The following is a 27202-nucleotide window of genomic DNA, read 5'->3' as shown; positions in this document are numbered from 1 at the left end:
TACCATTTTAAGGAATCTGCAGTCTGCCCCACGCCTGGCTGCACCATGAATTCACATGTAAGTGCAGTTTCTTGGTGTTATTATGTCACAACTTTGGTGCTTATGGGATCATCTGTTTCATACTATGTATTTCAAATCCACAGCATCCGTTTATGTTTATAGAATGCATATTAGGTAGAAGATAATATTAACAATAAATATTATTATAGGTAGGTAGACTAATTGAGTTGCCCGTCAATTCTACCATTTTGAGGAATCTGCAGTCTGCCCCAAGCCTGGCTGCACCATGAATTCACATGTAAGTGCAGTTTCTTGGTGTTATTATGTCACAACTTTGGTGCTTACTGCAGCAATTGTAGATTTTTCCCAATATCTCAATAATCCTAAAATCCAATGTTTACCTACCATGCTGGCACCGGTCGCTATGCGCATTTACATGTCATAGCCGCTCATTTTCCTCACGAGGCTGAGTGGGCCCCGCAACAGCCAATCACGGAATCAATCATTTGCATGGTACAAATTTCTTGACCCCGCCGGGAATCGAACCCGGGTCTCCCGCGTGCAAAGCGAGCGCAGTGACCACTACGCCATGGGAGCTGACCCATGAATTCACATTATGCCATGGCATCAATTTGAATGTTTTCAACTTCATTTTACATGCATTACATTTCGGAGAAATTTCAGTATAATTTAATTAAGAATTGCAAATGAACATGAATGGTCTCATCATAACATAACTGAAACATTCGGAGGAAAAAATAACTCATGAGTAAAATTCCTTTCGTTTTCATTAAAGTTTATTTTCCCAAAACGCTTTTTTGACCAAGCGAGTACACTAAAAAACGCATAAAATTTCAAAATTCAAATACATATCTCCGCTTTGTACAGTAAAGAATTTGAGTTCATCTAAATGTTTCACTGCCTAAATTACTTAGCATAATTTTTCCAGGTTCCTAAGATTGTTCCTACAATGCACGGCACGGTTGGTCCAGTGGTAACGCGCTTGTTTGCCATGCAGAAGGTCCCGGGTTCGAATCCCACCATCGACAAAAATTTACTCGTTTTTTCGATGCAAATATTCAACGGGTTTACTTTCTGGTGTTCTCGTGTTGACCCAGCACCTAAATGGGAAGTATTGTGTCTCTTCTCGCTCATCTGATGAGAGGCATACTACGGGATGGGCATGCTACGACACAGACCACAACCGTCTAATGTAGCAGTTGTTTCATTGCTACGAAATAAAAACGGCGGTGAAACACTCATCTTAAAAAAAAAAAAATTGTAGTCAATGTTGAATTGGTAGATAGGTACATCCACGATGGACATATCTAATATAGATATTTATACTCAGATAAAGATTCCTAGGACCCTATTTAAGATTCCTAGGACTCTAGGTTTCTATAAAGGATGTATTTTGTACACGCCCATAAATTTTCGCGAAATATTCCTAACCTATTATTTCGGAGCAATTCGGAGTGATTAGATAGTACGAATCTATATACCTAACACGTTCAAACAATTTAGAGAGATAACAAATTGAAGTACCTTTAGGTAGGTAGGTAACAACATTAATAATAATTATGCAATAAAACTGATAAGTAGATGTGCAATATCATATAGGTACATATATGATTGTCATCATAATTATTGAACAAGCACAAGGACATTCTTACAAAAGACCTAAGGGAATCCATCTTTCCTGTAATAGACAGCCAAAGGATATAACCTACCACAAAATTAGTAATACGTAATACGTAGGCACTTGTGACAGCTCCCAGAAATATAAGTGAAACTCTGAAGATACCAAAAGCTCAGTTTAGTAGGTGATGTGAATATTTGTGTGAACATCTTCAAAGCTGTCGAGAAACTCTCTGGTCAGCTTATACTTCGTCTTGCTTCAAGGGAAAGCCAGGAATAAATTTATTCATGACCACACAGAGAGGGACGGAGAAACACAAACCGAAAGAAAGAGAGAGTTATAGAGATTGAGAGAGAGAGAGAGAGAGAGGGAGAAAGAGGGATAGAGATAGACGGAAATCTCATGATTGTCAACCGCCAAGCCGAGGAAATTATAAAGAAGGAAATTATGGCGTAGTCAGTACCGGGGATTTATTTATGGAAAACATTTTCCCTTCTTTGCACATTGCATACTCACTTGAGTTTCACGGCGTTCATACAAATCGTTTCCTGTAGACTTTTTTTCCTAGACTTTATCTGTCAGACCGTCTGCGAGATTTTTCCGCCACACACGGTCTGACGGACCTAGGTCCTGAGCATGAGGGGCGGGCAAAGAAAGTAGTTACAGTCGATAGTTACACAAAAAAGGGACTACGACACAGACCACACGAGTCTAATGTAGCAGTTGTTTCATTGCTACGAAATAAAAACGCCGATGAAACACTCATCTTTGAGAAAAAAAAAAAAAAAACAGGAAGATGAAAAATTAAATAGGGCAAGGGGGAAAGGGAAATATTGCAGAAAAAGGGAGAAAGAAAAAGGGGAAAAAGAAGAAGTGGAGGGAGGGAAAAAATAGAAACGTAAAAAAAAAATCCCTGCATTTCTCATCATTTTTTGATTAATAGTAATTTTCCAACTTCCTCCCCTCTCTCTCTCTCTCCCTCCCAGAATCCTATGACTTTCATGTTCATGTATTGATTTGAAATTTATATTTTCACTTTTCCCTCCCTCTCCCCCCGTCTCTTCCCATTTTGGAAAATCTCTCCCACGCACATAGAGATAGGAGTTAGGCCTAGGATGATTGAAAATGAGTCTGTTTTGATATAGGGCTTATAGATTATAGGGAAATGAAGTGATTAGGTAGGTAATACAGGGTCCGGATCGTCTGGCTGGGGGACTTTAAACAGAGAGCATACCAGCCTGAAGTTTCCCTTGCTGAAGATATGTAAATGCAATTTCTTTGTGTTATTATGTCACAACTTTGGTGCTCACTGCAGCATTGTAGGATTTTTCCCAATAAGTATCTCAATAATCCTAACAACCAATGTTTACCTACCATGCTGGCACCGGTCGCTATGCGCATTTACATGTCATAGCTACTCATTTTCCTCACGAGGCTGAGTGGGCCCCGCAACAGCCAGTCACGGAATCAATCATTTGCATGGTACAAATTTCTTGACCCCACCGGGAATCGAACCCGGGTCTCCCGCGTGCAAAGCGAGCGCAGTGACCACTACGCCATGGGAGCTGACCCATGAATTCACATTATGCCATGGCATCAATTTGAATGTTTCCAACTTCATTTTACATGCATTACATTTCGGAGAAATTTCAGTTTAATTTAATTAAGAATTGCAAATGAACATGAATGGTCTCATCATAACTGAAGCGTTCGGAGGAAAAAATAACTCATGAGTAAAATTCCTTTCGCTTTCATTAAAGTTTATTTTCCCAAAACGCTTTTTTGACCAAGCGAGTACACTAAAAAACGCATAAAATTTCAAAATTCAAATACATACATATCTCCGTTTTGTACAGTAAAGAATTTGAGTTCATCTAAATGTTTCACTGCCTAAATAACTTAACATAATTTTTCCTGGTTCCTAAGATTGTTCCTATCTATTCCTCTATTCCCCTATAACGTAAAGTAAAGAATTCTCCGGTGTTATCAGTTTCCAAGCGGCTAACGTTTTCTGTCCACACCACTATCGTAAGGAACGATAACGGGTTGACCTCTCTGCTGATAACCTCTTTCGTATTATCATACATGATGTGTATGGAGATTGGGAGACCCGGCAGTGTGTCGACAATCCGCACCAGGAGCGAATTCTGAGGGGCTGGGGCAAGATAGATGCGGGGGTGTATATAGGTAATGTTTCAGGGTTGAATGGTAGAGAATGTCCTGGGCAATAGTTTGGCCCTTTGTTTTGTAATTTCTTGTATTTGTCTGCATTGAATTATGATTAATAAAACTCTAAGTAAATAAATCAGGTCAATGATGGCATTGATGACTTTTACGACTCAAAAAATCGGGCTCATAAAAACACTGAAAGTCTGATATGCCCGGGCCAGTTATTTATTTATTTATTATTATTATTTTTTTGTGGTGTTATGCAGGCCAAACCGTTTTCTAGGACAAATTAGTTGATCCCAAGACGAACTTATTTGGCCTAGAATAAAAAGGGCAAAATAAAGGAGACTAATATCTACTCGTAGTTTTGTCTTCTTCTTTTTTTTTCGCTACTTTATTAGTGGAGATGTCTGAACAACTTGATTTAGTGGAAATGTCTGAGCTACCTGAATTGGTGGAGATGTCAAAACTACTTGATTTGGTGAAGACACTAGATGTCTGAATGTATTTTATTACAGAGTGTGGATATTTCGATAGTGTTGCTAACAGAATGATAGGTCGTACAACTACAAACTTTGTCAATTTGTCATACTCATAAAAATGCGACTACTAAACCAACTGAGAACTCTTTGTCACGTAAATAATAACCTACTACATACTAAGGAATACGAAAAATAAATAAATAAATAAAGATCCCAGAGAAAATACCTAATAACAATATTCTAGGATTCCCCTGATTTTTCACACCTTGGTTCTGAATGACCCCCTCCACAATGAAATGATTTTTTTTATACATATCTTTTTATCTTTTTATTATTCTTCTTCAGTTTCCGAGTGTTGTCTGCACTGAGGTTAAACTCCATAATAGAATTGTATACAAAGAGATCCCGCCTCTAACTCCTCCTTACTGTTCCCCCTTGTTCGACCACATTTGGATGGATCTGCGCACAGCATAGACTGACCGCGACATTCGTGAAGATATCTCGGGATTTTTCGCCCGGTTTAAGAGTTTTTTTATTTATTTTTTCCTTTTTTATCTTTCCCTGTGTTTGTTTATTTTATCTGGGCATGCGTTTTTTTTCTGTGTTTATTTTTTTCTCAATGTTCTTTTATTTACACTATTTTCAAATTTAATTTTTGATGACAGTTTTTTTAAATTTTTTTAATCGTTTTTGTTTTCTATTTGTCTAAATTGAGTGGGTACTTGAAAGTGCGGCAAATACTTAAAACTGGCCCTTCAAAGTTTTCTTTACCGGGTCATACCGAACGTTTCGACCGGCTTTGAGTGAAATAGGAGTACTAATATAGAAAATTAACTAAACCATTCGGTAGTTAAAAACATAACCGAGTTCTGTGTAAGAGATAACGTTGGTTTTTTAACTAGGCGATACGATGAGTTTAACAGAATTTTTTAAAGACCGGCTTGAGTAACTAAATAATTATAACTTTGTGATAAGTTCCAATAAAATTGTGTTTTCATACTGTAAATTGTGTTTAGATTCTTTTTGAAAAGTGCTTCCAATACCTTGTCTAAGGGGTTTAACTTCATCTTTGCTGGAGTGCTGTTTTTCAATTTCTTCTATTGGTAAGTTAAATTTACTTATTTCATCTGCTGCTACTTGTACGTCTCTTGTCCATATCTTTTGGATCTTAAAATCGGCATATCGCTCATTTACAAACATTCGACAGATATTAAAACATTGTATCAATATTGTTGTAAATACTGCACATCCACTAATGAGACCTTAATAAGCACCAACATGGGGGGCACGGTTGGTCCGGTGGTAACGCGCTACTGCTACTTGTACGTCTCTTGTCCATATCTTTTGGATCTTAAAATCGGCATATCGCTCATTTACAAACATTCGACAGATATTAAAACAATGTACTTATCAATATTGTCGTAAATACTGCACATCCACTAATGAGACCTTAATAAGAACCAACATGGGGGGCACGGTTGGTCCAGTGGTAACGCGCTTGTTTGCCATGCAGAAAGTCCCGGGTTCGAATCCCACCATCGACAAAAATTTGTACTCATTTTTCGATTGCAAATATTTCAACGGGTTAATAAAGACCGCAGACATGCTACAGAGAAAGTCGATGCTAATTTCCATCAGTACAATAAAGAAATGTGAACATAACCTCAATCTTGTTCCTCAGAACGTTTGTTCTTCCATTCCAGACTGTTAAAAGCTTCTCGAAGAGAGTGGCCAAACATTTCAATAGACATTAACCTTGTTCTGTTCTTGTTTAGTAGAGGGACTTTTTAGTCCTATTCCAGCTGGATAAGTAAAGCTGTGTCCACACATATTCGCCGGCGGTCGATCAACCCGATCGATGGTCGATCGACGAGGTGAATCTGAATCTAAGTATAGGTATGTTGTTGAGGCAGTGTGGACGGTGTCAGTCGACATCGATCGACTAAATACTCGTATGTGTGGACTATGGACACAGCTTTAGTTACATTTAGCACAACGTATATTCTATATTCTAACCTTGTTCAAATGAAAACACCAAATGTTTGGTTGGGACTTGAGACAACAGTGAGATCCAGTTGAAGAAATTGCTGAATAGGGTGGATCCAAAAAAAAGGATCCCTAAAAATCTTAAAATCTAATTTTTTCACGTTTTTGGGTGGCATTATTAGGTAAATTCTAAGGCTCTAAGCCTCTAAGGAGTCTCAAAGTAGTTACTTAGAATACCAACTTTGGAGATATCTAATGTCACATTTACAATATGTATTTAAATAATTATTTGCAAAAGATATTAGTTAATCAATTGATATTATTACTTTTTAGCTCATTCGCTCACTGAATCTGAATACTGAATTGTCACATTTTCGAAGAACTTTTTGACATTATAGGTACCCAAAAGGGTAAAACGTAGGTCGATTATACTTAGGTATAACCTTTGTTAAGTAGTTGTATCCATAGATTCCTGATACACTTAACACTATCTTACAACTGGAGAATTTTTTAATTTTCTTAAATTTGGCGTTTGTAACGCTTGCTGTTGGTCAAAACAAAACACCACCTAAATAGGTCTCTGATGTCCCTGAATATAAATCATGAAGTTATACATACTAGTAGGTATACCTAACTATAATTTATATTCCAAAGTGAGATTCCGACTTTAAAACCTCTATATTGAGCTACCCTGTGTGTGACTTTGTTGATGAGATGAAACACTTTCTTCAAGATCAAAGTCAATCGAGCAAATCAGCCCATGTGATGACGATATTATTACTTATTTATACCTAATTGTCTTTTATCATTTAACACACTCAAGCTTCTGACACTGCTTTAGCTCACACAAGAACATTTTGAAATATTCATTGGTTATACATACTTTTACACGTATGTCTTTTATATCTACTTGCGGTTTGTACAGTGGACTTCCGATCTGGAGGATGATGGTTCGAGTCCAAGTCATGTAATAAAATTTAGCGTAGTGTATTCATCGGGGAACGGACTTTGTGACAAGTATTCAATCATTCATGCTTAACAGCTGATCACAAGTGAAGGTACCTAATTCTTTGTAAAATGATGTACATAGATTTAGATTAAAGTATGCGTAGGAATTAATTGGACTTCGGACGACCTTTTGATACATATTTAACTCATTCACGTACGTTGGATATCAACAGCTTCCGACTTGAAAGCAGAAATCGCTGCTGAATACCAAATGACTAAAGACCGCAGACATGCTACAGAGAAAGTCGATGCTAATTTCCATCAGTACAATAAAGAAATGTGAACATAACCTCAATCTTGTTCCCCAGAACGTTTGTTCTTCCATTCCAGACTGTTAAAAGCTCCTCGAAGAGAGTGGTCAAACATTTCAATAGGCATTAACCTTGTACTGTTCTTGTCTAGTAGAGGGACTTTTCAGTCCTATTCCAGCTGGATAAGTAAAGCTGTGTCCACACTGTCCACACATAGTCGACGGCCATAAATCAACTCGATCGATGCGATGGTCGATGGTGGATCGGTGAGGTGAATCTGAATTTATATGTTGTCCAGGCAGTGTGGACGGTGTCAGTCGACATCGATCGAGTCGATCAACTAGGTACCTATCTGTGGACTGTGGACACGCTTTTAGGTACATACCTAGGTACTTGTATATTCTATTCTATTCTAGTCTAACCTTATTTTATTATTGTGTAGTAAAGGAACTTTTCAGTCCTATTCGAGCTGGATATACAAGGTGTATTCTATTCTAGTCTAACCTTCCTTTATTCTTGTTTGATTTCAGATCATTGATTCTTCGTTGAACATTGATGATCGGACCTGCTTCATGGGAGTTTATGAAGGCTTAGGTCCCGGCATGCATTGGGTAAGTTTAACACATGTATACAATTTTCTTGAGAAGATTTTCTTGAAATGGTTTCATTTCTTGAGGATCACAGTATAGAAGTCTGTGAACAGGGAGCCGAATGGGCAATTTCCAACAGTCTCTTCATTAGGCTTAAGTAGAGGTTTCTGGGCAAAAAGTGTCCAATGATACGAGTAGGTAGATACTAAACTTTAGGTCTTTAGGACAAGAATTGAGGATAGGTAGATGCAATGTGCAATAGTTGCAATACCTAATCAAAATTTTAATGGTGTATGATGCTGGACATTGCAGGATTTTTGAAATTTTGATAGAAGTCTGTGAACAGGGAGCCGAATGGGCAATTTCCAACAGTCTCTTCATTAGGCTTAAGTATAAGAGGTTTGTGGGCAAAAAGTGTCCAATGATACGAGTAGGTAGATATTAAACTTTAGGTCTTTAGGACAAGAATTGAGGATAGGTAGATGCAATGTGCAATAGTTGCAATACCTGATCAAAATTTTAATGGTGTATGATGCTGGACATTGCAGGATTTTTGAAATTTTGCTAGAGGCTTCATGGGAGTTTATGAAGGCTTAGGTCCCGGCATGCATTGGGTAAGTTTAACACATGTATACAATTTTCTTGAGAAGATTTTCTTAAAATGGTTTCATTTCTTGAGGATCGCAGTAGAAGTCTGTGAACAGGGAGCCGAATGGGCAATTTCCAACAGTCTCTTCATTAGGCTTAAGTAGAGGTTTGTGGGCAAAAAGTGTCCAATGATACGAGTAGGTAGATACTAAACTTTAGGTCTTTAGGACAAGAATTGAGGATAGGTAGATGCAATGTGTAATAGTTGCAATACCTAATCAAAGTTTTAATGGTGTACGATGCTGGACATTGCAGGATTTTTGAAATTTTTCTAGATAGGTAAGTCCATATCATATGCCCTTACCCCAGTTTCAGGTTATTTCATTGTGTTGACAAGGGTGTCCCCTGCGTATTAAAATGATTAATATCAAAAACGGGCATTTAACTGCATTAAGAAAATGTTTTAGTCTTTCAACTTTAATTATCATCAACAAGTTCTCATATAGGGTGACAACAATATTGCTAAAAAAAAAAAAAAAAAAAAAAATAAAACAAAAAATTCTCAATAAGGGGGAACAAAAAATTTTTAAAAAAAAAAAAAAAAAAAAAAAAAAAAAAAAATAGAGAAGAATTTCTCAAATCTCTATATTTTATGAAGATACTTTTTCACTATCTTCTTATTGTTTGTATAAATCATAAGTATGTATGAGAAGGTATCAATAATTGTAAAATAGTAATACGCGTAGGCACTTGTGACAGCTCCCAGAAATATAAGTGAAACTCTGAAGCTACCAAAAGGTCAGTTTGGTAGGTGATGTGAATATTTGTGTGAACATCTTCAAAGCTGTCGTGAAACTCTCTGGTCAGCTTATACTTCGTCTTTCTTCAAGGGAAAGCTTCCTACATCACAGTGTCCACTGTTAGGGTCAGCTCTCCTTGTTCGCAGGTGATAAACTCTTCTATTTTCAGTGTCAGCTTCTGATAGTCCACTTTCTTCCAGTCTTTTCTAACCTAGGTACATACCTACTGACATAATTATGTACCTTCGTAGAATTTTCCTTTAAAATTAACACTTGACCAAAGTACTTTCCTATAATGTCTTAATAATCGCTTCCCAAACACAAAAGAGAAAAGAAGCCTACAATGTATTAAATATCAACAACTATTATAATAGCGGTAATAGGACGAGGCGAGGGGTCAACAAGATAGATGAGCGTAGGTTTTCCTTGTTGAAGATTTCATTCATGTCTAGTCAACAAGTTTCATGACAATGGGCCAGAATAAACTCATGAACTACGAAGAAATATAATACTTACCTTTTGTAACCTTTGTGTGCAGCGTCAGGACTGGTGATAGGGAGGACAGCAGGGAGCAATGACACTAATATAATTACCTGGGATATAAGAAAGTTTTCTCTATATGCCAAGAAAATATAGCAGATTTGTGTGGAACCGAAATTAGAAGCATAATACACTCAAATTTCCGAGATGAACTTGCAACAAAAAGTTTGGTACAACTTCTCTTTGAACTAATTTTTCCATCAGTATTAGGTGTCTACGTTTCTACGTAGCACCTACCTAATTCTCAACACTCAACATCGTAATTACATGGAAGTATGGGTCCTTTAGGTCCATTTACACTACCTATATTGACCTACCACCCTCTTTTTGCCTACCCATGTCAATATTATCAGTTAATACCCCTAATAAAACTACCAGATTACCAAGCCTGTTCAGAATATGACCCTACCTTTCCGAATGAAAGAAAACTACAAAAATACTCATAGGTATTTGTGAATTATTATATTGTACTTCATAATCCGTTATTTTGAAATAAACAACAAGAAGGAAAAAAACTCCCCAAAAATATTGAAGTGTGTGTTGTTTGTGATTACAAAAATACGAAAAGAAAAGATTAAGGATAGCCCCCTGTGGTGACAGGATCAGAGGACCTGGGCCCAGTTCTCCTGTTTACTATATTATTACTATTATTTGAGGTTGCAGAATTTTTTTTTTTTTTCCTGAAGGATTTTTTTTCGAGGTGGGTTTGAACAATGTTTATGAAAGTGTGAGGGGGTTTTTCAATTCAATAGACTTGAACTCAGCAATCTCAGCATGGTCCCGTCAATTGAACTGGAATAGTTTGTAGTAATATGAATATTTAATACTCTGTTACCTATGCCTCCTTGTTCTTGTTATTGTTTAGAAATTGAACTGGAATAGTTTGTAGTAATATGAATATTTAATACTCTGTTACCTATGCCTCCTTGTTCTTGTTATTGTTTAGATTTTTTTTTTCTAGTTTATTTATAAATTTTCATTTATTTTTAAATCGAGGTTAAGCTTGGATAGAGGGGTGATTTGATTCTGTGGAGGGTTACTTAGGTTCCCCTCATTCTCATTTTATAAATTTTCATTTATTTTTAAATCGAGGTTAAGCTTGGATAGAGGGGTGATTTGATTCTGTGGAGGGTTACTTAGGTTCCCCTCGTAATTTTACCCGGACTATGTGTTCATTCAAGGGCACTTTGGTAGGTTTACCAGTAGGTATTTCATGTTGGATCATTCTAATCAGTTTTGACAATTTACCAATACCTGAACACACATTACCTGTTTTGTTTAGGGACGCATACACCTTATAGTCAAAACCAAACAAGGCTACTGCCGAAATTAATAAAGGAGATCAGCAATATTAACTTCATAGAAGAGGAGGCAACAAATAATAAAGTTCTAATTCCTTTTCAACAGGACTAGGATTTCGTGAGGAAAAACAATTCCCATTTGAATACAAGGTATTGTAATGTACAGCTAATAAGAGGTATGCACCTACCTATTGTTGAATATTCTGTCCTAAGATCCAATACTGAAATTAATAAAGGAGATCAGCAATATTAACTTCATAGAAGAGGAGGCAACAAATAATAAAGTTCTAATTCCTTTTCAACAGGACTGGGATTTCGTGAGGAAAAACAATTCCCATTTGAATACAAGGTATTTTAATGTACAGCTAATAAGAGGTATGCACCTACCTCTTGTTGAATATTCTGTCCTAAGATCCAAGGAATAGAAAATTTCCTTGCCAACACAAAAGAGTTTGAAGATGAGTCCGCAGACGCGATTCCCGAGCGAAGTAGGTACTTGTGTATGCTCAGGGATGTGGTGATTTATGGCTCAATTTCACGAGGGGAATTATTTAGTTTTGCAGGCGTCAACTAGAGCATGAATGTCTAGTCTCTATACCTGGGCTGGCATCCATGAGGCATCCCAACCAAATTATAAAAACGTTACCAATTTTATTTATGATTTCCTTGCGCTCATCTTAGTTCTGAGCTCAAAATGATGCACCACGAGACTTTCGCAACTAACAAAAGAAAATCCATTGCTTCACTCCTAGAAGCAACTTTTTACCATTTTTAAGAATTTTTTGCCACATTTTCGAAGAACTTTTTGACATTATAGGTACCCAAAAGGGTAAAACGTAGGTCGATTATACTTAGGTATAACCTTTGTTAAGTAGCTATATCCATAGATTCCTGATACACTTAATACTAACAACTGGAGAATTTTTCAATTTTCTTAAATTTGGCGTTTGTAACGCTTGCTGTTGGTCAAAACACCACCTAAATAGGTCTCTGATGTCCCTGAATATAAATCATGAAGTTATACATACTAGTATGTATACCTAACTGTAATTTATATTCCAAAGTGAGATTCCGACTTTAAAAGCTCTCTATTGTGCCCATGCCTACATATTCTTCTAAACTCCCTGTATATTGCAACTCGGGGAAACATTGTCTAAAATTCTAAATGCACAATTATTGCACATGAAACATTGAATAATCATTAGGTATGCATCTTGAACTTGGCACGAAATCTTCTAAAAACTGCACTAGATCGTTCTGCAATAGTAAGCATTCTTTTGGTCATTGTGAGGAAGAGAAGGTACTTAGAAACTTTTAATAATAATAGATTAATAGACTCTTGAGTGGAAGGTAACCACTAGGACTCTTGAGTGGAAGGTAACCACTAGGTGGAAGGTAACCACTAACTTTTGAGTAGGTATGTGTACATTGCGATTTTTTTGCCTCTCCCTCCACCTATATCTTCTTTCTTCCCTTTTCATTCTGTGCTTATACTCTATTAATTATCTATCCTCAATAATTGCTGTAGAAATCCTAGCCTCCTTAGATGTACGTAGATGTCTGGTGTCTTTAGTCCATCAACTTCCATTTGGCACATCCACCAATAAGGTAGTGGATGTGCCTGTATCCCCTATTGCTACTTGGAAACTTTTGAGTAGGTATGTGTACATTGCGATTTTTTTGGCTCTCCCTCCACCTATATCTTCTTTTTTCCCTTTTCATTCTGTGCTTATACTCTATTAATTATCTATCCTCAATAATTGCTGTAGAAATCCTAGTCTCCTTAGATGTAGGTACGTAGATGTCTGGTGTCTTGAGTCCATCAACTTTTGCCTTCATTCTTTCTTATTTTGTCCTGGGCATTCATTATTCCTCTGTACTACCATGCATTTTTCCCTTTTTTATGACAGCAAGGTATTTTGAATGGATTTGAATATCTCCATAGATCCTGTATCTCTTAAACTATTTATCATTTATTTTAACTTTACACCCAGGTGAAAAAAAAGAAGAATAAAAAAAGAAGGTAGGTAAAGTTATGCTGTTAGATATTTATTTCTTTTTATTTAAGTTTTGAATAGATTTGAATATCTCCATAGATCCTGTATCTCTTAAACTATTTATCATTTATTTTAACTTTACACCCAGGTGAAAAAAAAAGAAGAATAAAAAAAGAAGGTAGGTAAAGTTATGCTGTTAGATATTTATTTCTTTTTATTTAAGAACTCTGATAGTAACAACAGTGATATTAGATAGATTGCATGTACATATGATGATGAACCCTCAGGACCTGAGAGTACTTTCCTATATTCGGAGATACCTCAACAGTGACAGATCGTCCTAAATTTCCAAAAAAGTAGGTACTTAAGTTTGTTCTTTATGTTCCCAACCCAACCTACAATCAGGTCGTAAGGTGACTATGGATATAGCAAGGTACCCTAGTGCCCGATATAAAAAAGTTTCAGTAAAGCTAAAACCTAAGCTTTTATCGAAAAAACCTTCCATTAGTCCAGAGCACATTTTTATTTTATTTTGTTTGCGGTGTGTCGTGGTTTGTAATAAAAGTATCACCATTAAAACTTTTTATGGTAAAAATTTAAATGTAAATTATTCCCTTTTATTCTATCAAAAACATTAAACTTTCCTATATTCGGAGATACCTCAACAGTGACAGATCGTCCTAAATTTCCAAAAAAGTAGGTACTTAAGTTTGTTCTTTATGTTCCCCATCCTACAATCAGGTCGTAAGGTGACCTTGAAAAAGCCGAAGAAAGACAGGAGCGAAAACTTTGTGAAGTCCAATCGTTAATCCCTGAGCTAAGTCACTATTCTTATCTTAAGTAGTTATAAGTACTTACTTACGTACTTGGTAGATTCTCACTTATTTATTCATACCCAGTGGTTCTCGAACATTTTGAAAACATTTCAAGAACACCTCCCAACGAAGGTACATAGGTTGTTTTACTCATTTACAACAAACTGGTGGGGTAACCAAATTAAATGTTATTGTCAATGCTAGCTCTCATATAAGGAATTCCCCAATTATGGAAAACGGGAAATTTGAATGTTTTTACTTACGAAAAAGTGTGTTTTGTGGAATAGAAGATTTGCAATAGGGTCAAAATTATGAGTAAAAGGTCGATTAGGTACTACGTAAAGACTAAAAAGTTGTGAAGAACCCAAATCGGAAGTCATCAAAACTCCAAAAATGTGGTTTCATCCTTGGGCATCGAGGTAAGGCGGTCACTTCTTGATCCCTTGTATACCGCGTCGACTTCATTCCGTTGATGGATTTATTTTAGTAGGCTTATTTCATGAAAGAATCTGTAAGTAATGATTCCTTGGGTACCTATAGGTACCTACTTAGTAACGAAGAGCAGGTTCAAAAGAAAAGGAATGATCTTCTATCCTTAGTGTTATATTGTATTGTGTATCATCGTCGCAAATAAGTTAGCAAGGGTAAAATAGTGAAACTCTAATAAAATTATTAAAAATTAATATCCAGACATCATGAGAATCTTTAGTTTTGGTCCGTTGCCATTATCACCCACTAATATGCAATTTTCAAGTACCATAAGATCATGAGAAGTCCGGTGACCGGTACCAAATACTTTATAACTCAGCAATATTAGCAATTTTTTCTATGATTTCGCCTTTTTCTCTGGTCTCCCTATAAGTTTCACCTATTCGCCTCATTAATTATTTATGTATTGCAAGTTGCTAATAGTATGCACCAAGACCTTGCTGCCTCAACTCCGTAGAACTACGCCTAGGCAAGTAGACTTTGTTATCTGTTACCTACATTCAAAACTATCTAATCTGCAAATATACTTGTATACCTAGTTCTTTACTTCGTTTATTATGACAAGCTTGTTCAAGCAACCTGTTATTTCTGTTCCATGTTACCAGTTTTCAATACCTCCATACCTACCTATATTGAATGAAAGTGATTAACCTTCACCTTAAACCTACTGAAGGATAAGTTTAGAACCAAGTTCTGAGCGCTCATATCTTGAGCAAAGATTAATTGCCAAGAAAGTAAAAGAAAAGTGTGCCCACAAAGTGTTGGTTTCGGAAAAGGTACTTAGGAATCGAGTTAGTTTTTCATAGGTATCGAATGTTGTATTAGAGATACTGAATAGTTAAATTTCAATATCTGAAATTGTAATTGATTTTTTTTTTCTTTTACTGTGTCCTGTGTCCATTTCATCCTAGGTCCCTAGAACAATGGGATGATTCCAAGGGGATGGTTTCATGACCCGTCAGAGTATAATAACCGTACCTAGAGCAATTAGCACTTATTCAAATGCTCATAGTTAGTTTCGGTTGAAGAATGATGCCAAAATCATCAGTCCTGCATTTTAGACACAGAATCTCGTTCTCACAACTTCTTCAAAGATGGCCATAGTGGGCCTCGAAGACCCTCACAAATCCTTCGTACCTGGAATAAACAAGATGTCTCTAAACTTTGCGTCCACTTTGTACTCGATGATGTGTGTACATTATGAAAACTAAACAGCATAATATATTATTATAAATAGGTGAAACATTGATTTACAACGTGATAATCTACATGTCCGCTGCCTCTGCTCTCTGGTGTCCTCTCATCACATTACAACTAAAGACAAAATACACGAAAACATGTTTCGGTTGTTAATGTCGTATGTAAATTAATTTGTTTAGAGTTTTATTCAGTTTCTTAAACACAAGTACGATATTTACTGGCTCGTAAAAGGTAACAAATAATATAAACTTCAGAGGAATATTTTGTTTTATTGATTTTGGATTAATAAAAAAATCGTTAACCAACCATCTCCATTTTGCCTCCTTCAATAACTACTTCTTCTTGATGCCAGAGTTCTCACGACCATGTTTTCTCGTCTTGATTTTTCTTTTTTTACTTCCTCGGGGAACTATTGATATCTTCATTCTACTTTTGAGCAACCACAAAGGCTGATTTGTTTAAAATACATCTTCCCTAATTAAAATCATCAATTAGACATCTTGTAACCAAAAGCCCAACATCAAAGCATCGCATCGGTTTGGTGCGGTGATACGTGATAAGTTTCTAAAATTTACTACTGATCCCTAAAGTAGGTAAATCTGTAAATGAACGAAAGAGTAGTGCTGTGCTCACTTGGTTTACAGCTAGTTCTTGATTTATCATGATTAATTTCAACACCCTAAATATTGTTATTGGATTAGAATCAGATGATGATGCTCTTTCAGACGTGGTAGAACTTTCTGCCAAAGTATACCTATGATCTGTAATGGAAGTGGTTTTGATAGGTCTAAATGTGTTTTAATAATTGTGAAAGGGTACCTACCTACATTGATAAAGTTTTTCGAGCAATACATAACGTCACAGAATTAAGTCCATCTCCATTTTGCCTCCTTCAATAACTACTTCTTCTTGATGCCAGAGTTCTCACGACCATGTTTTCTCGTCTTGATTTTTCTTTTTTTTTACTTCCTCGGGGAACTATTGAAACCTCCATTCTACTTTTGAGCAACCACAAAGTCTGATTTGTTTAAAATATATCTTCCCTAATTAAAATCATCAATTTGTTATTGGATTAAAATCAGATGATGATGCTCTTTCAGACGTGGTAGAACTTTCTGCCAAAGTATACCTATAATCTGTAATGGAAGTGGTTTTGATAGGTCTAGATGTGTTTTAATAATTGTGAAAGGGTACCGACATTGATAAAGTTTTTCGAGCAAAACATAACGTCACAGAACTAAGTCTTAATGTGACTCTGATAGTAACAACAGTGATATTAGATAGATTGCATGTACATATGATGATGAACCCTCAGGACCTGAGAGTATCCATACTCCATAGATATACTGATGACGTGATGACTGTTCCTTATTAATTTATATTTATTAAAAATATGAATTTCTTGAATATTTTACCTCGAACTGAGTTTTTTTCATCATTTTTCTCTACCTATAAAACTTTGTAGCAAGTCACCTCCAAGATAGATAACATTTTTACTTCTTTTCATACAAAATATGCTAACTTGCTAATGTTCTAGCATTCTAGTTTGCGTTGATAATATCACCGGTATAATTTATACACAGGAAGGTATATATGTTGTCTATTTAAAGCTGCTTTAGTTGTTTAGGTTAGTGTGTTATTATAACGTCTAACACTCTCTCATATGTGAGGCGAATGTGTGTGAATTAATTTCATAAATATGTTGATATTACCCATATTATACAGTAAATATAGAGTGCTCAATCTTATGAAAAGTGAGTACGTTATCTCGGTGTGTACCTAATGTGCATCAAATAGCAATAGTGAGGTACATGTAACATTGGTGCACGGACTCACAAGCTGTTTCCATGGCAATCATGTGTAAATAGACAAGAGAAGAGATAATCCACCTTCTACACTAAGCTACCTAGGTATGAAGAGTATAATCATATGTTTGGTATATAGTATATTGTGTGTGGATTGATATGTTGGACATATTTGGATAGCAGTGAACTCAATTAGCGCTAAATAGCTGGAGAAAAATGGTGTTAATTAATTGGGGATTATCAAATTTAATTCACTTATTTACAGTTTTACCCAGCTTGTGGAGTTGAAGGGACTTTAGAATAGATTTCTATTTTTCTATGCTGGCGGTACTTCTATTCTTTTTCTAACAACCTGCATGTTGTGTTTTCTGTTGCAGCAGCAAGCGCAAACCCATCCTCCGTCCGTACAAAGCTGTGGCCGCATCATCTCCACACCTCTGTACGATCCGTCACGCAACTCCAGTCCCAACCTGCCGTGTGGCCAGCAAGAGCCCATGAATCCGTCGCAAACCCAGCTCCTCAACAATAACCCGTCGTGCTGCAACTTCAAACGAGAGTACAACCGGGGGGACAACTGTCATGACTGCAGCCAGAATAACATGTACGCTGCGCGCTGCAACAGCACCCCTAGCGGCGAGGAAAGGAAATACTCCGATCTCTTGGAACCCAAACAAGAGCCGACGAATCTCGATAGTGATGAAGCGGCTAACGTCACGTGTGCGGGGTGCTCAAGGAAGATAGTGGATAGGTTTTATTTGTATGCTGTGGATCAGAGGTGGCATGTGAGTTGCTTGCAGTGTTCGCAGTGTGGCAGGACGCTGGACGGGGAAATGACGTGCTTCTGTAAAGACGGAACCATTTACTGTAAAAACGACTACTATAGGTAAGTGTCACTCAATATCTGGTCTTTTAGAAATAAATAAAAACCTAGTTAGGTTAATGGAATTTTTGCAGACCTGCTTTTCCGTTGAATAAGGACAATATGTAGGTATATTATAGGCTCTGACTGAGATATTTTGCTATTCAACTTTGACTCTATTGGTAAAATTAATAAAATATCATAACATGGATCATAAATTTTGCAATCATCGGACTAGGTAAAGACGGTAAAGTCAAATTTGATTAACACAAGTGTAGGTATAATATTTTTAATGCAAAAAAACAAGTAGGTAGGTACCTATTGTAGGTAATAAAATTTCGGGAGTAGCCAGACCTTCACAATGATGAGTTCTTTACACAAAGTCTTGGAAATGCTAATAAATATAATGGTCTTAGTTAACCCTTCATTGTAAATTGTATGACTGCATCTGATGTACTCGCACTTATTCGCGCATTCATGTATGTTAACCTGCATTGCCTAGTAGGTATTATGATGAGACATTTTACTTTGAACTATCATTCTAGGATAGATTTGGTGCAACAATCACCAGAAGATTGTAATCATGTAGTGGTTTTATTTGTATGCTGTGGATCAGAGGTGGCATGTGAGTTGCTTGCAGTGTTCGCAGTGTGGCAGGACGCTGGACGGGGAAATGACATGCTTCTGTAAAGACGGAACCATTTACTGTAAAAACGACTACTATAGGTAAGTGTCTCTCAATATCTGGTCTTTTAGAAATAAATAAAAACCTAGTTAGGTAAATGGAATTTTTGCAGACCTGCTTTTCCGTTGAATAAGGACAATATGTATATTATTAGGCTCTGACTGAAATATTTTGCTATTCAACTTTGAATCTAATGGTAAAATTAATAAAATATCATAACATGGATCATAAATTTTGCAATCATCGGACTAGGTAAAGATGGTAAAGTCAAATTTGATTAACACAAGTGTAGGTATAATATTTTTAATGCAAAAAAACAAGTAGGTAGGTACCTACCTATTGTAGGTAATAAAATTTCGGGAGTAGCCAGACCTTCACAATGATGAGTTCTTTACACAAAGTCTTGGAAATGCTAATAAATATAATGGTCTTAGTTAACCCTTCATTGTAAATTGTATGACTGCATCTGATGTACTCGCACTTATTCGCGCATTCATGTATGTTAACCTGCATTGCCTAGTAGGTATTATGATGAGAAATTTTACTTTGAAGTCTTTGAACTATCATTCTAGAATAGATTTGGTGCAACAATCACCAGAAGATTGTATGCTTTTGGTGCAACAATCACCAGACAAAGTCTTGAAAATGCTAATAAATATAATGTTATAATGGTCTTAGTTAACCCTTCATTGTAAATTATATGACTGCATCTGATGTACTCGCACTTATTCGCGCATTCATGTATGGTAACCTAACCTGCATTGCCTAGTAGGTATTATGATGAGAAATTTTACTTTGAACTTCATTCTAGAATAGATTTGGTGCAACAATCACCAGAAGATTGTAATCATGTAGTAAGTAATATCTAATGCTTTAGCCAATACCTTATCCAGGTATTTCAGGGTTAAATCCCAAGTTATTTCTTCAACATTTCCATTCCACTGAATAGTCATAAAACTTAATACCTACTGACTTTGTACAATAAATATTATGATAATATAATTAAAAATAATTTTAATGTGCGTAAACTATTAAAAAAGAAGGAATATTACTGACTTTGTACAATAAATATTATGATAATATAATTAAAAATAATTTTAATGTGCGTAAACTATTAAAAAAGAAGGAATATTAAAAAATGAGAGCAAAGCACTAGCCAGTTGAGTTTACCTGTTTTGTAAACCAAGTTATTCCATAGGAACGACATGCCTGCTCGTAGATAAGTTGAGCTGGTATTCAGACTTTCAGAGACTCATGTAGAACTTTCATGTCCATCTCTTGTCCTAGAGCTGAGTAGCTGTTGCCATGAAGGTTACCAATATTCATGGTATTTATCTGAAAGTGGAAAAATGGAGAGGGAAAAAATTTAAAATACCGAATTTCGAAAGGGGACAAAGGAAGGTATTTATTTATTTATTTATTGTTTCAACTCTTATTCAAATACCTAACTAAATAGGTACATTAAAAAAAAGGAAAAAAATCTCAGGTGGGAGAAAAATACTTGATGCAGGGACTTCGAGGAAGCACCTAGTTTGAGGGGCATTTCAGGACTTAAGGGATTCTTTTTCCTTTCAAATTTGCGACCACAAACGGTTTCTTTTGAGTTACCCTTATGGTTTATCTTCAAAGGCCAAAGACCATCCAGTACTACAAAGCTCTCTCTGAACTATTACGAGTGCAAAAAAAAGGAAAAAAATCTCAGGTGGGAGAAAAATACTTGATGCAGGGACTTCGAGGAAGCACCTAGTTTGAGGGGCATTTCAGGACTTAAGGGATTCTTTTTCCTTTCAAATTTGCGACCACAAACGGTTTCTTTTGAGTTACCCTTATGGCTTATCTTCAAAGGCCAAAGACCATCTAGTACTACAAACTACAAAGCTCTCTCTGAACTATTACGAGTATCTACCTTTGAAAAAGCTGAAGAAAGACATCAGGAGCGAAAACTTTGTGAAGTCCAATCGTTAATCCCTGAGCTAAGTCACTATTCTTATCAAGTAGTTATAAGTACTTACTTACGTACTTGGTAGATTCTCACTTATTTATTCATACCCAGTGGTTCTCAAACATTTTGAAAACATTTCAAGAACACCTCCCAACGAAGGTAGGTTGTTTTACTCATTTACAACAAACTGGTGGGGTAACCCAATTATAAATGTTATTGTCAATGTTAGCCCTCATATAAGGAATTCCCCAATTATGGAAAACGGGAAAATTTGAACGGGAAATACTTACGAAAAAGTGTGTTTTGAGGAATAGAAGATTTACAATTGGGTCAAAATTATGAGTAAAGGTCGATTACTACGTAAAGACTAAAAAGTTGTGAAGAACCCAAATCGGAAGTCAAAACTCCAAAAATGTGGTTTCATCCTTGGACAACGAGGTAAGGCGGTCTCTTCTTGATCCCTTGTATACCGCGTCCATTTTAGAACTATTGTACTGGGGGCATTGAGGAAGTAGTTATAAGTACTTACTTACGTACTTGGTAGATTCTCACTTATTTATTCATACCCAGTGGTTCTCAAACATTTTGAAAACATTTGAAGAACACCTCCCAACGGAGGTATATATTAGGTTGTTTTACTCATTTACAACAAACTGGTGGGGTAACCAAATTAAATGTTATTGTCAATGTTAGCTCTCATATAAGGAATTCCCCAATAATTGGAAAACGGGAAATTTGAATGCTTTTACTTACGAAAAAGTGTGTTTTGTGGAATAGAAGATTTGCAATTGGGTCAAAATTATGAGTAAAAAAAAGATCGATTACTACGTAAAGACTAAAAAGTTGTGAAGAACCCAAATCGGAAGTCATAACTCCAAAAATGTGGTTTCATCCTTGGGCATCGAGGTAAGGCGGTCTCTTCTTGATCCCTTGTATACCGCGTCCATTTTAGGACTATTGTACTGGGGGCATTGAGATAACCCTTTTACCGCTTTTTGGGTCGATGTTTCTCATGTTGGGAATCACTGTTCCAGAGGACTAAGAGGCTCACTGAACGGCTTTGACGGATGAGTAGCAAAAAGGGAAGTAGGTCAGAGACTTAACATGGGTACCTACCTCGAATTGCCGACTTATATCCGACAACAAATTCCAGTCAGATGTAAGGTTGGATAATTTCTTTCTTGTACGATCCTTATCTTAATTCCAGCATATTAAATGAATTAGATAGGTAGGTAGGTAGGTGTATTTATTTATTAGGTAGGTACTTATGTTTGTCTATACATACCATCATCTATGATGTATGGGTATTACGTTTGGTACTCGTAGGTACCTACCTAATCCCTACTTCAGTTATAGTTAAAAGTTTTTAGCAAGGAATTCATTTGGGAATATTACCTAATACCTACCTATCAACGTATAAAAAGCTACTTCAGCTGATAATTACCTACCTTTTTGTTATTATACATATGTACTGACTTACCTACTTTATATTATAGTTAGGTATTAGATAGGTAGATACCTACTTTTTATTACTTCCGAAATTCCGACTGGGAATCATCCACCAAAAATTAGTTACCTACATTATTAATGAAATTTATTTAATTTAATTACTTCTTCATTAAAACAGGTGATAAATCTGTCAATAAATTACATTCACCTAACTAAAATATAAATTAATGAGCATCAGACAATGTGTGCATATTATCTATGAGATGAAAATATTTCTATGTTTTTTTCTCTAAGTGTAAGATAGGTACATATGTTTGAAATTATACAAAATTAGCATTTATATTGGAGTTTTTTAAGAGACCTTTTCATTGGCCTTATACCTAATCAAATATAAACATATCACTATGGCTACCTACCTAAGGTTAAGAATAATATACATAATTGTGTAGGATACAAACTTTGTATGAAATTTTAGAAGGAACTAAAAAAAATATGTCTGGTGTGAACATCACACGACTTTCCTTATCCTATGGAATGATGCTTATTATGGAATGGGTGTTCTTGTTCTTACCTATACCCTAGCTTTTACAATATCTCTAACCGTATAGTCGGTAAAACGTGTTTTGGGTTTTGGCACTAAAAACTGACCATCGAAATTTTGACCCGATCACATTACTTTCCTTGCTATAGGATAAGTAAAGTAAAAAATCTGGTGTGAACATCACACGACTTTCCTTATCCTATTGAATGATGCTTGTTTTTATGTTCTATATTAACTTTTACAATATCTCTAACCGTTTCGTCGGTCTTGCTGAAAACCGCCAAAAAACGGTCACCCTCGATTTTTTTTTTTTTTTTTTTTTTTTAAAGTAGGTACCTAGGTAGGTACCTAAAAATAAATAAATAAAAACGCGATTCCATTCACGAGTGAATTAATTATTTCAGCTAATTATTACTTCCTTTTGCATGGATGTACCTACATTCAATCATGTTATTTTTTTGAAAGGAAGATGATTTTTAGCAACACCGACAATTTTTCGGACCGCCCCGTTTGGGTTCCGGATTGAAAATCGTTGCACTTTGAATTAGTTTGATGTTCTCGTGCAATAATTTAGCTAATTTTTGTGAAGGAGGAACCTAGAATTTAGGAGCGGAAGAAAATTATGAAAAGTTGCCCGATGGAACAATGCTAATTGAGAAATAAATTTAATTTAATGTTAAATATTATGTATTTAAACTCGTATAACTCTCATCTTTTCCACTATAAACACGATTTAGTAGGTAAGTCAGTACCTACGTTTGGGTTCCGGATTGAAAATCGTTGCACTTTGAATTAGTTTGATGTTCTCGTGCAATAATTTAGCTAATTTTTGTGAAGGAGGAACATAGAATTTAGGAGCGGAAGAAAATTATGAAAAGTTGCCCCATGGAACAATGCTAATTGAGAAATAAATTTAATTTAATGTTAAATATTATGTATTTACACTCGTATAACTCTCATTTAGTAGGTAAGTCAGTACCTATACCTATTATTAATGTAAGTATGTAGATTGTTGGTAGGCATGGGCGTACGAAGGGCGGAGGCAGGGGGGGGAGGGCAGCTGCCCCAAAAAGTATGCAACCTTGAAAGGGCTACACAAAAAGTTTGAAAAAATCGCCTGCGGCGCTGAAAATGTTACTGTTGATGAGACTGGATTTCTCAAGATATTGTAGACCAAAATTTTCAAAAATTTCGGCTGGCTGTGGTGCTCTAATTTATTTTGCTCACTTTAGCGTTCACCGAAAATTAGGATAAAAAAATATCTACGAATTAGGTACCTACGTCAAAAATTAACTTGTGCATGAGGCACATATCTACCTACTTTTTGAAAAATGAGTATTACCTACATCTTGTGGGAACTCGAGCTTTTCAGTCCTATTGGGGCAGGATAAACAAGGTATATTCTATTCTATTTTACCTACCTATATACATACCTACATAATTATGTGTATGAAAATCCTGATGTGTGTAAAAAAAGTGTTGTACATAATTACTTACCGCACACAACCTTGTTACTTTCCATTACATTATCTATGTTGTTTGTTATTAAACAAAACTAATTACCTATGATTAAAAAAACTACTTATTTAGTAAATAGATTTTCTTATTTTTACCAGTAGATCTACTATTAGATACCTTAGGTAAGTAGTAGGTAACTGTTTTATGTTATTATTTTTTATACCTTTTATAGGTATTTATTTTGTGAACATTTTTTACCCATCAAGAATACCTGTTTTATGGGTATTAACATAACATGTTCCTATTATCATGTAATATTTTTACCAGTAGATCTACTATTAGATACCTTAGGTAAGTAGTAGGTAACTGTTTTATGTTATTATTTTTTATACCTTTTATAGGTATTAATTTTGTGAACATTTTTTACCCAAGAATACCTGTTTTATGGGTAACATGTTCCTATTATCATGTAATATAGGACCAAGAAGATTTCCTTTGCGGGAACATGATTTTGCGAATTTCTGACTGACAGCTGACTCGAAAATTATTTAAATAAATAATCATGCAAATTAAACAATAATTAAAAAGGAAAGACCGGCGAATTACGTGATGAAATAAGGAACACACCTAGGTAAACAAAAATATTAAAATTGTTGATCATGACCAAAAATGAGTAAGTTAACATGCGATTAAAAGACTTCAGTGGACTACATCAAGTAGGTAGGTACCTATATCCTCTAAATTACTCTAAAATAAAGAGTCCAAAGCAAAATGAAAGGAGATCACAAAAGAATTAGAAATTAGTTGTATTTTCTCCCCATATTTCGGTAGGTAGATATACATATCTACTCATATTTTGTCCAACATCCCTAATACAAGATGGAAGGTAGACAGTAGATATGTACATAGGTTATAGGTACCTAGTACCTACATAATATTGCTATCAGTTTAGTGTCGACATAGATGGAGAAAGATAGAGATGATACGTTTTAATATCGAACGATTTTACAATTTAACACGGATTTTTTTATGAGATATGTACATAGGTTATAGGTACCTAGTACCTACATAATATTGCTATCAGTTTAGTGTCGACATAGATGGAGAAAGATAGAGATGAAACGTTTTAATATCGGACGATTTTACAATCATGTCTTAATAAAAAATCCGTGTTGGCTGTCAACTTCACACATAACTTGTTGAAAATTAATATCTCAGCTTGATACATAAAGTTCATCAATCAAATCTAAATACAGGGTGAACTTCTTAAGGTCACTTTATAACTCAATTACCCTTAAAAATTAGACGGATGACTGGCGTGTCGCGAGTGTTGTTGCAACATCCTGTATTTCTTGGTCTAGATTTAAAAGAATTAAGATTATTAATATTATTAATATTCATTTACATTAGGAATATCGGGATACTTTTTTGCTAAGTACCTTCATAATAGCCTGCTCCATTTTGATGGATTATGTATTTGATCTACAAGGATACAAATTCTTCACCAAATTTCATTTGATCTAAAAACTTTTTTATGTACAAAAAATGTGTTAATCTCGATTCTTAAACTCAGGTATTTCCTACCTAACTTGGAAATTTACATCACACATGTCGATTATTATTATTATTTTAACTGTAGATAAATTTCATAGGTACCACAAAAAATGTGTTAATCTCGATTCTTAAACTCAGGTATTTCCTACCTAACTTGGAAATTTACATCACACATGTCGATTATTATTATTTTAACTGTATAGATAAATTTCATAGGTACTCACATTTTATAGGTGCAATATTTTGAATAAATTAAACTCAAGGTGGTTTTAATGGCTTAATACCAACTGACATGATGTTGATAGGTATGTAATTAACAGATGATAATTAATACGACATAAATTGGTAATTGCTTACTACCTTCTACCTTCCTACATTATTTTTGTACCTCAATTGCAACAAGAAAATTCAAGAATACCAATATTCAGACTTGGAGGAAAAAGATCTAGAATAGACTGCAGGGGCAAAGGGACTTTTCAGTCATTTCCCAGCAGGATAAACAAGGTATATTCTATTATCTATTATATTCTATCTCAGCAGAATTAAAAAGTTAAATATTCTATTTTAATACCTATTATGCTATTATATTCTATTAAAATGGCCGAAAATTCAAACAGGTAGTTACATGTTACTGGCTACGTAAGGTACCTACAATTCATATATACGTAGGTATAGGTGCTGGACCAGTAGTAACTGACTGATATCATCTGATATGGCTATACGAGTTTACGAGTACATTCTAGGTATACGTATACCTAGGTACTGAAAAATATATCCCACGCCACGCATTACAACTTATGTTAAATATTGTTCCCAAATTATGAATGAATGAAAAATGAACAATGGTCGAATGAATGAGAGTTGATGAGAATGAGTAAGTATACACATCAAGTTCATACGTACTCAAATCTGGCCTGCTTCCGTTCACAGAATCTGGAGAGAAATAAAAATCTCGTCTCTTCTCAGAAACCAAGTTTTTTTTTTTTTTTTTTTTTTTTTTTTTTTTTTTTTTTTTTTAAAATTTTTTAAAATTTTTTTCACCTTTTTCACACCT

At 35.3% G+C, this 27202-nt stretch overlaps 1 protein-coding gene across 3 annotated transcripts in view; it reads left to right on the top strand.

The window, feature by feature from the left end:
- The first annotated feature begins 5007 nt into the window (after positions 1-5007).
- LOC103523791 (protein apterous-like) overlaps positions 5008-27202 on the top strand; it is a 56383-nt gene continuing 34188 nt past the window's right edge. Inside the window, exons 1-4 of one of the 3 annotated variants that reach the window (XM_026833142.1) lie at positions 5008-5393; positions 8066-8146; positions 18041-18408; positions 19111-19245. In XM_026833142.1, coding sequence (XP_026688943.1) covers positions 8108-8146; positions 18041-18408; positions 19111-19245 — 542 coding nt within the window. In that variant the 5' untranslated portion in view covers positions 5008-5393; positions 8066-8107. Of the gene's footprint in view, positions 5394-8065; positions 8147-8702; positions 8740-18037; positions 18409-19110; positions 19246-27202 lie in introns of those variants that run through there. The other 2 variants (XM_017449398.2, XM_026833143.1) reach the window with 2 other exon arrangements.

The sequence above is a fragment of the Diaphorina citri genome, unplaced genomic scaffold, assembly GCF_000475195.1.
Source record: "Diaphorina citri unplaced genomic scaffold, Diaci psyllid genome assembly version 1.1 scaffold85, whole genome shotgun sequence".
In the NCBI taxonomy this organism is placed as follows: domain Eukaryota; kingdom Metazoa; phylum Arthropoda; class Insecta; order Hemiptera; family Psyllidae; genus Diaphorina; species Diaphorina citri.
Note: the sequence above shows the minus strand (reverse complement) of the source record. Positions and strands in the feature narration are given on the sequence as shown.